Source organism: Lithobates pipiens, unplaced genomic scaffold (genome assembly GCF_037356315.1).
Source record: "Lithobates pipiens isolate NorthernLeopardFrog02 unplaced genomic scaffold, aLitPip1_a1.2 Scaffold_8, whole genome shotgun sequence".
NCBI lineage: Eukaryota > Metazoa > Chordata > Amphibia > Anura > Ranidae > Lithobates > Lithobates pipiens.
This window is the reverse complement of record NW_027507903.1, coordinates 195315287-195331024: the sequence shown is the minus strand read 5'-3', so window position 1 is coordinate 195331024 and position 15738 is coordinate 195315287. Positions and strand designations below refer to the sequence as shown.

Here is a 15738-nt window from a genome sequence, read left to right as displayed (position 1 = left end):
AGCTCCAGGACCATTGACAAATTGCAGCACAATTAGCGCATGGGCAGAGCCGGTTGTGAGCCAGCAGGAAATCACAGCCAGCTCCCTGAGCTCAAGATTACAGTGCCTGGGACCCAAAGACCAGCAAACTGGTCCAGGAGGTGACAACGCTGGGTCCTTACGCTGGTGAAGACCTGTTTATTAAAGGTCAGCAGCTACAGTATTCATATGTGCTGATTTTAAAAAATTTTCTATAAATGACTGGAGTTCTTTTTAAGGGTTCCTCTATCTTAATGTACCTCTGTCTTAATGTTGTGACAGACTGGTTTTGGTTTGGCCTTCAGTCATAGCAAGATGTCCCGCTCTCCCATTTAGGCTTAATTGTATTTCTTTTGTGGTAGAAATGCAAGTAAAGAAAAGTCCAAAAGCCAGTGGAGTACCCAGCCCACCAATCTCCTTATATAACTGAAATGTTACTTATGGCTGGACTTGATATTTCATAAAATTATTATATATTGCACCAGCATAGGCAACCTCATGACCTCGGTTGAATGGCAGGCTGTTGCACATTATTGATTTCGTTGTTTCTTATGTAGGGAAAAAACCTGAATGCTGCAATGACAATGCAGGAAGCGAAGGCATATGTTGGAGAAAGTATTTGCAAAATAAGTACATTGACATTAACGGATTTATACTGTGTTCCACCTGAAGAGCAGCCTCAACCCCGAAGACGCCATAAGAGGGATACCACAGATAATTTGCCAGAATTCACGGTATGTTCTGCAATGTCTATGACATGTCTTTTGTTTTCTGGTAATTACATCTTGATGGCCATGTTCTAGGTCCATTATGGAAATTATGGCTGTACTGGAGGGTTCGGCACCCAGTGCAACAGTCAGGTGTAGGGTTTCCTTTTCTGGAAATGCGGCAGTACATGAAATCACTATCTCAAAACTTTTTTTTTTTTTTTCCATTGTTTGTGTGCAGTGCTTCCTTTTGTTTTAATTGGGTTTGTAGTAATGGCAAAGTTAAAGAGGAAGTAAACCCTGATGAGTTTACTTCCTCTTTTTTTCCCTGCAAAGGTAAAGCATAATGGACTACTATGCATCGCATAGTAGCCCATTATGTGTCACTTACCTGACACAGGAGCCAGCGAAGTCATGCTGTCCCCTGTAGTCCGCCGCATTCATCTTGCTGGTGGCGTCTCGCAGCTCCGCCTCTGTCATTCGGCGAAGCCGCGATGACGTCACTCCCGCGCATGCGCACGGGAGTCGTCAAATGCGGCAGCTCCATTTTTGGAACTGCCGCGTTCAGTGCGCCTGTGCGCCGCTGTCTACGGCGCATGCGCCGTAGACAGCGGTGCCCGTTTTCGGGCAAATATCTCCTAAACCATATAGGTTTAGGAGATATTGCTTGGACCTACAGGTAAGCCTTAATCTAGGCTTACCTGTAGGTCAAAGTGGTTTGTAAGGGTTTACAACCACTTTAAATATTCAGTTTAGCGAAATCAACGTTTGAGACATTACACTTTGTAAAGTGCATCCTCCAACTGTATCCTTTTTCCCTGGGGCTCCAAAATGGAAATGAATTGGCAGATGTCTCCCCTACACCCATTAGATTTAGGCTGAATGTTAGGCTCCACTCTATGAATTTCAGATTCTGACTACAGAATGGTAGCTCAAGGAGTAAGGAATTGGCCACATATAGCCTCAAACTAAATGCACTAGTAATTGTTGTGGTGGGTCAAAGTAAGGGACTGCATCTTGCGTGCCTCCTTGCTGTAGTGCTGCAGCCTGTGTTTTTTTCTCACTTTTCCTTTGAGTTAGGCGCTTTACTATTCATGTAGTAGTTGGCTCTTCGATTTATATAGGAAGAATGAAATCTCATTGATTTTGTTTCTGCTTTACTGTAAACTACTAGAATGCTTTGTCAAAGATTTGTCATATAGTCTTTTTTTTCCCCCCTGTTTAGGTTCAGTTTGGAAACAGAGAATGGGTCCTGGGAAAAGTAGAATATGGACAGTCACCAGTAATACCTCTGCATATCATCATTCCTGTGGTCCTCATACCAATGATTTTAATCATTGGTATATCTATCTATTTCTACCGGTAAGTGGTTTGTTTTTTACTCTATATATTTAAGGTCTCTGTGGCTTCACCTATTTTGATTATAAATGCAGTTGAATTTCTCTAAATAAATTGCCTTGTCATGCCTTTTGCATATCTTGCTTGTGTCAGTTTGGTCCAATTAACATTATGTTCTGTCCTAAAGAGGTGCAAACTAATGGTTAAATAGAAAAAGAACAAATTTCTCCAGAAAGCCATAAATTATGTGTAATAAAAACAAGATCCAGCACTCGGCACAGGTGTGCAAAGCTGTTGGCAATTATGTATGTGCTCGAATAGTTCTGCTATTTTTGTCATCTTCTGGGAATGGTTATTTTTGCAAGTCTAACAAGTCTACATCCGAAGCAAAAAAAAACTGCTTTGTACCTGTAAAAATGTATATCCTGTACCGACTTCATGTGCTTAAGAGTCTCTAATAGATCACTGTTATTTCTGTAGGAGGAAGAGTCAGCAGGCAGAGAGGGAGTATGAGAAAGTCAAGCAACAACTGGAAGGATTAGAGGAAAGTGTCAGAGACCGCTGCAAGAAGGAATTCACAGGTAATATTGGATTATTTGTTGTAAAAAATGCTTTGTTCTCTGCATAATGTAAGCTTGAAATGTATCTGTGTTTCACCCATTTCATATCGATCACAAACAAATGTTAATATGTAATGTCTACTGACCCTAGGTTCACACCTATGCGTTTTTTGTGCATTTTGCAGTTTGCAGAAATGCACTACAGTCCATTTAACATGATTTCCACTTCATTGAAACCACAGCAAAAATGCAAGTGTTGAGTCATCAGCTGTCGAGCATGCCTGCAGGTCAGGAAAAATGGGGGAACTAGCGAGTGTCCAAGAAACCCCCCTCCTGAACCATACCAGGCCACATGTCCTGCACATGGGTAAGATGGGTGCTCTGGCTCTCCCCAAAAGCACCTTGCCCCATGTTGATGTGGACAAGGGTCCTTTCCAGTCAACCCTGGCCAGTGGTCATCTGGGTCTGTGGACGGGGGCTTATCGGAATCTGGAAGCCCCCTTTTAAGAAATGGGCCCCCAGATCTTGGCTCCCCCATGTGAATAGGTATCAGGTGCATCGTACACCTACCCATTCACCTGAAAAAGCAATGAAATGTAATAAAAATAAAATGGCCCTGCTGCCGTCTTCTCCCTGCCGCCGGTTACCCACAAAAAAAGAAGCCTCACTTCTTTTACGGCTGTTTTCCTCCATTGTGATGTTGCCTGCTGTGTAGCATCTCTTATATATATTTTCTACATTTTTGGCAGGGGGTCCCCTCGGAATCCATACTAGACCCAAAGGGCCTGGGTATAGACCTGCGTTTTTGCTTTTTTTACAGTCAGCTGTCTGTCCCCTCCTTAGCAATATAAAGTGTGTTTACAGTGTGTTTATAGAGACGGAAAAAAAAATGTAAACTGTAAAATGCATGAAAACTGCATGCAAAACGCATAAAAAAAGGGTTTAAAAACCAAATGCACTGCAAAACATGCCTGAAAAACCAATCAAGCGCAGCAGCATAGATGTGAACCTAGACTTAGGGATGCTCAGTTTTCAGAAGTGGGTGTAAATATTGCCGATATCCATGCGTCCAGGATGCATAAGTGCAGGATCTTCAGGGTGCTAAGGCCCCACAATCGGACCACTCCTGGGCAGCAGTGTAAATTGGACTTCCTGGAAGCACTTTTAAACACTAGCATCTGAGGCAGAGAAAATAATTATGGGATGCAGCAGTGCATAGATGGGGAAATTTAGTTAATCGGACCTAATATTTTATACAGCATCTCCTTAAGCGATTGAAATTGTTAGGCATGAATTTTTGATCAACCTAACTTGTAATTGTTATATTTTTAAAAAAACTTAAGTTAAATGTGAAAAAATATTAGCTATGTTATGTTCTGGTATAGAGAGGAGCCTTCTCCATGTCGTGGTTATCTGAGATAATGCTTACCTGGTTGCACCTCGCAGCCTGTTAATCTCCTTGAATGATGGTCGTGTCAATAATCTTTCACCTCCCCAGTCCACACTGTAGCACAGGTTTCTATGTGAATTAAATCTCATAGCAATAGGAGTAAAGTTTAACCAAGGACATGCTGTCCATACAGTGCAATACCCTAACCTGACAACTCCAAAACACAACACTAGACACTGACACTAACATTCAGCATGGCATTATATCAAGTTATGGTTTATAATGTTTTTAGATCTCATGATTGAGATGGAAGATCAGACCAGTGACCTCAATGAAGCTGGCATCCCATTTCTGGATTACAAGACCTATACAGACAGGGTTTTCTTCTGGCCATCAAAAGATGGAGAAAAAGACGTAATGATCACCGGCAAACTGGACATTCCGGAAGCAAGACGTCAAATTGTAGAGCAGGCTCTCAACCAGTTTTCCAATCTTCTGAACAGCAAGTCTTTCCTGACTATTGTGAGTATTGGGTTAATAGCAGTATTTATGAATATTCTAATTTTCTTTCCTGGTGTCCACATTAGACAATCACCTTACCTTCCGACTCATAATGCTTTTGAATTAATGTTGCACTAAGATGAAGATGTCATCAGGATCAGCAGATGGAATTACTAGATACCCAACAATGGTCCTAATATTTCCAAAACCTCTGTAACATGAGGGACAATTATCAGAAATTTTTGAAAAATGTCACGTTGGGTCCGGTTCACACCGCTGCGGGTGAGAGATCCGGATGTGATTCGCACCGCACTGCAGTGCAAATCACATCCGATCTCCGTAGCGATGCGAGTTCAGCCATACAGATAGTATGGCTGAATTCGCATCGCTCCCGCCGCAAACTCGCACGGGACCCTTTTTTTGGTCCGCAGCAGAATCGGATCGCATGGGTGTTCACACCATGCGATCCGATTCCTGTGCGAGTGTGCAGATCGCACTGCGATATGCGGACGGATCTGGGGGTGTCGTTAACATTTCATTGACACTCCCAGCAGTCCGCATAGGGCAGTGTGAACTGCCGGCGGGAGGCATGCGATGCGGGAAAACGCCGCGGATTTGCGGCGTTCCCGCATTGCTATGGTGTGAACCTAGCCTAAATCAGTTATGTAATTGTCAATGTACAGAAGCTGCAGCAGGTAGCTTTGTGAGAAAGAAGTTGGTGTTTATTGTACATTAAAATTGTATACCCCCCCTCTTGTTCTTTCATAGTTCATCCATACACTAGAAAACCAGAAAGGCTTCTCTGCCAGGGAAAAGCTTTACTTTGCCTCACTGCTTACGGTTGCCTTGCATGGGAAACTAGAATACTACAGCGACATAATGAGAACCTTATTTGTAGAGTTAATGGAACAGTACGTGGCCAAGAATCCCAAACTGATGCTCAGAAGGTAAGAGTAAAATTTTGATTGCCGTTTATATGTGATATACAGTATGAGTAATGATGTAAACCTATTCACATAAGATCCAGCATATTGTCATGTGACCTCTAGTGCACATGCCTAAAACATGAGTGGGCCTATTTAAATAGAAAAGGGCAAAGGGCTTTGAAGATTAGTCAGGTTAGTGAATGAAGTCTTCTGACTCCTGTGGGTTACTGATCTTTTCTTTCACTCTAACTGTGGCATTGGTCTTATGCCTAGTAGACATGGCCCGAATGTCGGGAGACCTCGGGCGGTTCAATAAAAAATGTCTGACATTCGGCACGTGTGTGTGTCAGCCAATCTTACAGAAGCCAGCCGTTTTGGCTTCTGTCAGACGAGCATGCAGGAAAACCAGCAGCTGACCGCCTCCCGATCAGCGCGCTCAGCCAATGGCTGATCAGAGTGTTCTGGTGGGAGGTGTCTCCCTCTCAGAACACAACAGCTCAGCAGGTTAGATTGCTGTACTAACGTTGGATTGTTAGTACAGTGGCTCTGACTGAAGCTGTCAGTTTTTCCAGACTAAAAAACAAATCGTGAATACCAGGCTTTAGTTAAACATTTGACACACATTAGTATTTAAAAATGTTTTTCTTCAAAACTTGCAAGCTTACAGTATGTGGGTTTCCACATATATCACAGCAGCTGGGCATTCCCTGCAAGGTGCCACTGTTGTATACGCTCGTTTTCAAATCTTTCTGGTAGTGTAATCTCTGTAACAAAGTATTTTATGGCTTGTCTACATAGATGTTTAAAACTGCATTTGAAGCGTGTTTGTGGCATTGTTTTGAATCCCCGTAAATGCATTTTCTGTTCTGAGCATGTTTCACTTTCATTCATTTTGAATTCAGTTATGAAGGGAACTTGTAAGAATAGAAATATCAGAGATGCCATTGCTGCTTTAATTATAAGAGTGCAGAGCTGTCATCCTGATTGTGGCTTCAGGGATCTAGAGGAAACATGCAGGATAGAAATTCCAGCAGCTCCCAATATACTGTGTTCATGTTTGTTCTAGGTCAGTAAAGCCAGGATCAAAATGCAAAACCCAAGCATATGAACCTTTTAAAACCTGTTCTGCAGTGGCAGCTACTATATTTTTATACCTAAATGTTTGCTTTAACAAAAAGCAAATATTGAAAATCTATGTACATAAGGCTTTAAAGCAAGTCTGTCAACCATTTTAAGCTTGACCCCCGGTTCACACTGATGCAATGCGAGAAACACAAGCGAATGGCATTTTCCAGCATCGCACTTCATAGCAATTGCACTGTGTTTTTCTCCAGTCATCTTCCAGGATGACACACCTAAGAGATGACTGGTATCACCTGGCAGGAAACACAATCAACAACAGAGTTTAAATGGCACCTCCCCTCCCTCTGACCCTCAGTTATTGATTGTGTTTCCCTCCAAGGAGGCTGCGAAACCGTTTGTTATTTTTACTAGAGACCTTAGGTCGGGGACCATGGGCCCCCCTTGAATCAGGGCTCGGAGCAGTCAGTGGGGACTGCGGAGGCTGTAGGAGGTTGAACCTCTTTCCCTTAGAAACAGGTGGATGGACTCCCCTGTGTGTTGCTGGGGCACTAGGATAGGTGAGTTGTCCATAACCCCAGGAGGCCATGTTTGCTCATCCTTCCCTCCCTTTACCCAAAGGTGGCTGAGGGTGGGGAGGCCCTCTATTTTGTCTCCTGATGCCTCGGGATTCCAGGGTGACTGGAGGAGGCTGTGTTCAGCTGCCTGTCTGTCTGTACCCGCTCGGCTCGGAAGCTGCCGAGGCTTACATGAGGTCATTTCCGGCAGCTGAGGACTTAAAAAAAAGAAAAGTGCTGGATGCTAAGCATGGTGCTGTCTACAGAGCACTGACACAAGGCAGCAGGCGGGACAGAGCGAGGGGCCAGAGGTCCACTAAGCCCTCGAAGGTCTGAGCACCTGCATAAGCTTCATCTAGACCCCTGCAAGATGGAGAAAGAGGGTGGACCGGAGCTCACAGCAACTGAGGTTGCCACAGGGGGTGAGTAACTCTGCTGGAGCTTGAGGGGGCGGTGACAATTGGGGTGGTCCCTTTTTTTCCCCCCTTCCCCTAAAAAAGGAGACTTAGCTGAGAGACTTTAATTTAAAAAACAGAATGGACTGCCCAGGGGACGGTCAGCAGGCCAAAAGCTAAAGTCGTGTAAAAATCTAGGCACTGTGGGTACTGTAATGATAAACTTTCACAGGACCACAACAAGCCTTTCTGTTACAAATACATCTACAAGTTGGCAGGCAAAGAAGACAGCACAAGTGGCTAAAGAATGCCGGGCGCTGCAGACAGAGATGCTTGCCACCCTTCAATCCTTTTAGGCTTCGCTTTAGGCTTCCGATCCACGAAAAAGGGTAAAAAGCTCTCTACAAAACCCAAGAAGGAGAAAGGGAAGAAGTTTTTTTCGTTGGCCCCACTGCAAAAGGTCAGTTTAAGGGTAAGAGCCAACAGAGGAAAAAATGGGGGATTGGAAGAGGCAAGGAGAAAATGGGATTCTTTTTTCCAGGGCCGAACCCTCCATTAAGGAGACAAAATGATGCCAACATAAAAGTTGGTGCAAGGCTCTGAGTTTCTTCCCCAGTGTGAAGAGATCTCAGAGTCATTATAGCCCAAGTCTCATAAGATAAGGATACAAGTTGGAGTTTCGGTCTCTTCTCCCCCCTCAAAAATTTCTTGTTACTCATCCCCCCCCCCCCCCCCCCCCCAGGGACCCTCTAAAAGCAGGAGGACTTTTAGGAAGCATCCACGAACTCGCAAAACAGGAAGTGATTATCCCTGTTCCAGTGGATCAGATGACTCTAGGTTTCTACTCCCATGTTTTTGTGGTGCTAAAGCCATCAGGAAGGTTTAGGCTGATTATCAATCTGCGGAAACTAAACCGGTTCCTGATGTACAAAAAACTCAGGATGGAAAGCATCTATACCAGGGATGTCCAAACATTTTACAAAGAGGGCCAGGTTTGATGAAGTGAACATGTGCGAGGGCCGACCATTTTGCCTGACATTCTTTGAACCATTAAAATTCGCTCTAAGTGTGTTCGTCTGAGCACTAATACACTTCCCCACAAGAATTCTCTTGCCTTTGTGGCTGTGTGTGGTGAATGTTTGAACTTAAGTGTATTATTTGGATACAGCGTATTTATTGGCGTATAACACGCACCATCACTTCAGGGAAGCTTCAGGAAAAAAAACTTACAATTTTAAATAAAGAACTGTGAAGCAAAATAAGGGTCAGTGTCCATCTGCAGACCCACCATTGCCAGGGATGCACCCGCCATTGCCAGGGATGCACCCACCATTGCCAGGGATGCACCCACCATTGCCAGGGATGCACCCACCATTGCCAGGGATGCACCCACCATTGCCAGGGATGCTGCCACCATTGCCAGGAATGCTGCCACCATTGCCAGGAATGCTGCCACCATTGCCAGGAATGCTGCCACCATTGCCAGCAATGCACCCACCATTGCCAGGAATGCACCCACCATTGCCAGGAATGCACCCACCATTGCCAGGAATGCACCCACCATTGCCAGGAATGCACCCACCATTGCCAGGAATGCACCCACCATTGCCAGGAATTCCCTCACCATTGCCGGGAATGCTGCCACCGTTGCCAGGAATGCACCCACCGTTGCCGGGAATGCACCCACCGTTGCCGGGAATGCTGCCACCGTTGCCAGGAATGCACCCACCGTTGCCGGGAATGCACCCACCGTTGCCGGGCACGCAGCCACCATTGCCGGGCACGCAGCCACCATTGCCGGGAATTTCACTCACCATTGCCGGGAATTTCACCCACCATTACCATCAGTGCAGCCATGGAGGGCAGGACGAGCGCTAAAGACATCCTACAGGAGAATCTCCTGTTTACACAGCAGCCTCTTTAAGAGAAAGTCCCGCCTCCTTTGATGGACAGCACAGTCGTCCAATGGCAGAGACGGGACTCCCTATTACAGAGGCTGCCGTGTAAACAGGAAATTTCCCCCCTGTGTGCATGGCACTCGCCCCGCCTCCTCCCTCCGAGGCAGCCGGACTATATATCTTTTGTGGCCCCGGTGCTGGGAGATCGCGGGGGGCCACAAAAGATATATACGTTTAAATAATCAGGCGGGCCGTTCAAAACCGGACCGCGGGCCGGACTTTGGACATACCTGATCTATACAGTCAGAAAACACCTTCAGAAGGGCGTTTTCATGATCGTGTTAGATCTGAAAGATGATTATTTGCATGTGCCTATTACCCAGGAGCATCATACGTACCTGCGGTTCGCTGTACGTACAGATCGGGGAGTAGAACATTGGCAGTTCAGGGCGCTCCCCTTCAGTCTGGTTGCCAGTCCGAGAATCTTCACCAAGGTTCTCGCTGAGGTGGTATCTTTTTTACACCTTCAGGGGGTAGCACTGATACCGTACCTAGACGATCTGCTAATCTACAGTCCCTCGAGAGAACAGCTCGAGACAGACCGAGATTTAGTCTTAGCCACTCTGGATTCACTGGGTTGGACGGTCACAAAAAATCCTCCCTGGTCCCTAGGGTACCAACTGGACTCAGTGGCCCAGAAAAGGTTTTAAAAGTTCAGAGGGCAGTGGTGGACCTCCTCGAGGCCGGAAAAGTCTCATGAAGGAGGGTTATGAGAGTGCATGGGGCTCATGGCCTCTTGCATTCCAGCTGTGCCTTGGGCTCAACTTCACTCTCGGGGCCTTCAGGGCTTCCTGCTCTCCTTTTGGGATGGGAGGAGAGAATCCCTGTAGGTGAGAGTTCCTCTGTTAGAAGAGGTAAACGACTTCCTAGAGTGGTGGCTCGTCCTCTCCAATCTATCAGGAGGTCGGACATGTTCACAGTTGGATCTGATAAAGATCACGACGGATGCGAGCTCCTGGGGCTGGGGGGCTCATTTGGGAGATCGCTATACACAGGGTCTCTGGAACCACAGTCAGAGCAGAGCTTCATCAAATTTCAGAGAGCTTCTAGCGGTCGGGGAGGCGTTGAGTTTTTTCCGGGACCAGGTCCGAGGGAGAGAGGTACAGATATTCTCGGACAATCAGGTAGTGGTGTCCTACTTGAACCATCAAGGAGGAACAAGGTCCAATCTTTGAGGGCGCTATCTCTAGAGATCCTTGGCGAGGCAGAGAAGAATATTCTCAATCCCTCAGCAGTTCACATAAAGGGCTCACTCAACTTACAGGCGGACTTCCTCAGCAGGCAGCCCATTCGTCAGGGAGAGTGTGAGCTGAACAGGGAGCTCTTCAATCTGGTAAGCCGTCATTTCGGAAAACCGAAGATAGATTTGTTTGCCTGCCAAAAGAACACGAAGCTTCAGAGATTCTCACGAGAGAACAGGGGTCGGGGGGGTGGACGCTCTCGCTCAGTACTGGGACTTCCGCTTGGGGTACGCCTTTCCCCCCATAGTGCTCATCCCCCGGGTGTTAGAGAAACTATCCCAGTCAAGGGGAGATCTCATTCTGATTGCACCCTGGTGGCCAAAACGGGCTTGGTTCCCCATCATGCGGAGATGGTCCGTTGGCTCCTCCGTTGTATCTCCTGGTCCAGCAGGATCTCCTTTGCCAGGGCCCAGTCGTTCATCCCGACCCAGGATTTCTATCTCTGACAGCCTGGCTTTTGAGAGGCAGATCCTCAGGGGTAGGGGATGTTCGGAGAACGTAATTGATACGCTCCTCCTTAGTAGGAATAAGGTCACCAGGAAGATATGTCAGGGTCTGGAAGGTCTTCTCCTGCTGGGTTCAATCTAAGGAAGGAGATCTCCAAATATTCCCGACCTTTTTAGAATTTCTCCAGGAGGGGGTAGATCAGGGATTAGCGGTGAGCACCCTGATGGTCCAAGTGGGGGCCCTGTCAGTTTTCTTTGACAGTAGGTTAGCTTGGGAACCCCTCGTGAAAAGATTTTTGTCGGCCAGGCACAGATTAACCCCGGTAAGGTCAATCAGGGTCCCACTGTGGGATTCGTCCTTGGTTCTGGATGCCCTAACGAAGGGGCCTTTTGAGCTGGTGGCTCAAATTTCAGTTATATTTCTTACCATTAAGATGGCCTTCCTTCTGGCCATTACCACAGCCAAAAGGATCTGTGACTTACAAGCTCTAACTATAAAAGAGCCTTTTTTGTTAATCCTGGAGTATAGGATAGTCCTTAGACAGGATCCTCTTTATTTACCAAAGGTGGCCTCTGGGTTCCATAGGGCAAAGGAGATTATTCTTCCATCATTTTGTCAGGATCCAAAAAATGAGGAGGAGGAAAGACTGCACCTCTTAGATGTTAGACGCTGTTTGTTAGTCTATTTAGATTTAGGAGATCGAACCATCTTCTAATTACTTTTGGTGGTCAAAGAAAGGGAAAGGGTCTCCAGGCCTCCAAACCAACTATGTCAAGGTGGATAAAACAGGCGATAGCGAGGACTTATAAGCAATCGGGTAAGCCAGTACACCTTGAGGCTCATTCGACTAGGTCTTCTGGGCAGAGAGCAGGCGCTTCGATCGACCAAATCTGCAAGGCAGCAACCTGCACGAGTCATAATACCTTCCTGAGGCACTATAGAGTGGAGCTGTTGTCTCCTTTAGGACCTAGCATTGGGCAGGAAGGTCCTACAGGCGGTGGTCCCACCCTGAGGTAGGCCTGTACTTCTTGCTTATCCTCTCAGGTGTGCCGTCCTGGAAGATGACTGGAGAAAATGACTGGTTACACTTACCGGTAACGGGTTTTCTGGGACATCTTCCAGGACGGCAGGCCTACTTCCCGACCCTAAAATCTTGGTGATGGTTTTTTCTCATTCTTCATAGAATGCATCCTCTGACACTGGTGTGGGCTTTTACTTTGGCATAACTGAGGGTCAGAGGGAGGGGAGGGGCCTTTTAAACTCTGTTGAATGTGTTTCCTGCCAGGTGAGACCAGTCATCTCTCAGGTGTGCCGTACTGGAAGATTTCCCAGAAAACCCGTTACCGGTAAGTGTAACCGGTCATTTTTTACGATCTGCTGAGTGTGTCAATTAAAAGTTAACGACACCCCAGAAGCAGATCACAGAATACTGTACATTTGCCTGAATCGGATCGCTTGGGTATGAACATCCATTCGATTCCAGTGCAGCAAAAAAGATGCCTGCATCATTTTCGTGCATTTACAATGCCATTTCAGCCATACAAAATGATGGTCAAAAATGCACTACACAGAATCCCATGTGATTTGCACAGGAATGCAGTATCCCTGTGCGAATCACATGCTTCAAAGCAAGAATTGCAGGTTGGTTGCTATTGCCTTTGTTAGCCAGAAAAGCTACCCTTGTGCTCCTGTGATCCTGGTTTTGCTTTGCTAAATAGAACTTAGTCGCTGACCTCAGAGCTATGTGCCACCTTCAGAACTAATACCCGCCCAATCATTATCCACATGTACAATTAGCATGAGCTCATTAAATGAGCAAGAAGGCTTTGGGGGGTGGTTCTACTCTCAACGTGCTATAAAATGAATGTGTGTAGGCAGTATTAGAAGGAGGACCAATTTATTAGTTAAAGGAATTAAAGTTCCATTAAATACCATTTCATGATGAAGCAGTATTAACTAGGGCTGGGCTGTTGAATCGGTTCTACATTTTGCTTTAAACTGTAACAACAAAACATAATTTACCTGTTTTTTTTTTTTTCACAGATCAGAAACCGTTGTTGAACGAATGCTTTCAAACTGGATGTCTATTTGCTTATATCAGTATTTAAAGGTAAGTGCTGGCCATGTTGTCATAGCACAATGAGGCCTGTATGAAATCTGGAGTATAAAGAGGTGTTTTGTCCTGTTTTGTCTGTGCCAGTTTAGCAGCAATATTAAAGACTTTGCTTATGTAGATCACAACATGCAGCAAGCCTCTGTCCGTGCATGAGTCGAGCAAAGCCTCAACTGGGGATAAGGGATTTAGATGTTATCAAAAACATTAAAAGCCAATTCCTAGATCTGAAATTTTTTTTTTTTCATTGGAAATGCAGGACACAGCTGGTGAACACCTATACAAACTTTTTAAGGCAATCAAACATCAAGTGGAGAAGGGTCCTGTGGATGCAGTGCAAGTTAAAGCTAAATACACCCTGAATGATACAGGATTGCTGGGGGATGATGTGGAGTACATGCCACTGGTAAGTGAGACCTTTTGTTTGTGACAGAATGAACTGACCTTAGCACATGTTTTTATTCTGTTCAGGTAGATGTGAGAATAAACCGAAAGATGGAGATATAGAGAGAGAGATGTATAATATCTCTCTCTATCTCTATCTCTATCTCTATCTCTAATCTCTAATCTCTAATCTCTATCTCTAATCTCTATCTCTATCTCTATCTCTATCTCTATCTCTATCTCTATCTCTATCTCTATCTCTATCTCTATCTCTATCTCTATCTCTATCTCTATCTCTATCTCTATCTCTATCTCTATCTCTATCTCTATCTCTATCTCTATCTCTATCTCTATCTCTATCTCTATCTCTATCTCTATCTCTATCTCTATCTCTATCTCTATCTCTATCTCTATCTCTATCTCTATCTCTATCTCTATCTCTATCTCTATCTCTATCTCTATCTCTATCTCTATCTCTATCTCTATCTCTATCTCTATCTCTATCTCTATCTCTATCTCTATCTCTATCTCTATCTCTTATCTCTTATCTCTTATCTCTTATCTCTTATCTCTAATCTCTTATCTCTTATCTCTAATCTCTAATCTCTTATCTCTTATCTCTAATCTCTAATCTCTAATCTCTATCATCAGGCAATAATTGATGATCTGTAGACTTATGCCAGCAAATTTGTGTCCATTCTGGGCACAAGAAGATTCCTAATGATGAGTCAACATACACACCAGACTTCCACATTGAATAAACATTTATGTATGCTAAAAAGTACACCTGTGGCCAAAAATTTTAATAATGACAAAAATATAAATTTTCACAAAGTCTGCTGCTTCGGTGTTTTTATATCTTTTTGTCAGATGTTACTATGGTATACTGAAGTATAATTACAAGCATTTCATAAGTGTCAAAGGCTTTTTATTGACAATTACTTTAATTACTTTAAGAGTCAATATTTGCAGTGTTGACCCTTCTTTTTCAAGACCTCTGCAAGTCGCCTGGCATGCTGTCAATCAACTTCTAGGCCATATCCTCACTGATGGCAGCCCATTCTTGCATATTCAATGCTTTGTGTTGTCAGAATTCGTGTTTTTTTTGTTTGTTTTGTTTTTGTTCACCCACCTCCTGAGGATTCACCACAAGTTCTCAATGGGATTAAGGTCTGGGGAGTTTCCTGGCCATGGACCCAAAATTTAGTTGTTTTGTTCTCCAAGCCACTTAGTTATTACTTTTGCCTTATGGTAAGGTGCTCCATCATACTGGAGCACCTTGCTTTTTTTGCTCGTCACCAAACTGTTCTTGGATGGTTTGGAGAAGTTGCTCTCGGAGGATGTTTTTGTACAGTTCTTTATTCATGGCTGTGTTCGTATGCAAAATTGTGAGAGAGCCCCACTCCCTTGGCTGAGAAGCAACCCCGTACATGAATGGATTCTTTACTGATGGCAGCGCTCACCTTTTCTTCAGACAAGTTTAAATCCGGATGCCCCAAACAACTGGAAAGGGGATTCATCAGATACAATTACTTTACCCCAGTCCTCAGTAGTCAAATCCCTGTACCTTTTGCAGAATATAAGTCTGTCCCTGATGTTTTTCCTGGAAAGTAAAAAAAAAAAAAAAACTTTTTTTGTGTGTGCCGTGAAGCCTTCATTACAACAATTGAACCTCTCTCCTTGAGGTTCTTGAGGATCCAATAAGTGGTTGATTTAGGTACTACCTTGGCAGCAGCAATATCCTTGCCTCTGAAACCCTTTTTTGCAACGCAATGGTGATTGCACATGTTTCCTTGCAAGTAACCATATTAACAGAGGAAGAACAATGATTTCAAGCACCCCTCCTCCTTTTTAAAGCTTCCAGTCTGTTCTAACTCAGTCAGCATTACAGAGTGATTCCAGCCTTGTCCTCGTCAACACTGACACCTGTGTTAATGAGAGAATCACTAGATGTCTGTTTGTCCTTTTGTAGCAGGGCTGAAATGCAGTGTAAATGTTTTTTTTTTTTTGGGGGGGGGGGTTAAGTTCATTTTCATGGCAAAGAGGGACTTTGCAATTAATTGCAATTCATCTGATCACTTTTAGTAACATTCTGGAGTATATGCAAATTGCAATCATAAAAA

General features: G+C 44.6%; 1 protein-coding gene across 5 annotated transcripts in view; it reads left to right on the top strand.

Moving 5' to 3' along the window:
* The window catches only part of PLXNB2 (plexin B2), a 342174-nt gene that overhangs the window by 295269 nt on the left and 31167 nt on the right, over nt 1–15738 (top strand). For all 5 annotated transcript variants that reach the window (XM_077474007.1, XM_077474008.1, XM_077474006.1 and 2 more), the window contains 7 exons: nt 576–752; nt 1951–2087; nt 2544–2644; nt 4306–4535; nt 5283–5461; nt 13162–13228; nt 13491–13637. In XM_077474007.1, the coding sequence (XP_077330133.1) occupies nt 576–752; nt 1951–2087; nt 2544–2644; nt 4306–4535; nt 5283–5461; nt 13162–13228; nt 13491–13637 (1038 nt within the window). The remainder of the gene's footprint in view (nt 1–575; nt 753–1950; nt 2088–2543; nt 2645–4305; nt 4536–5282; nt 5462–13161; nt 13229–13490; nt 13638–15738) is intronic.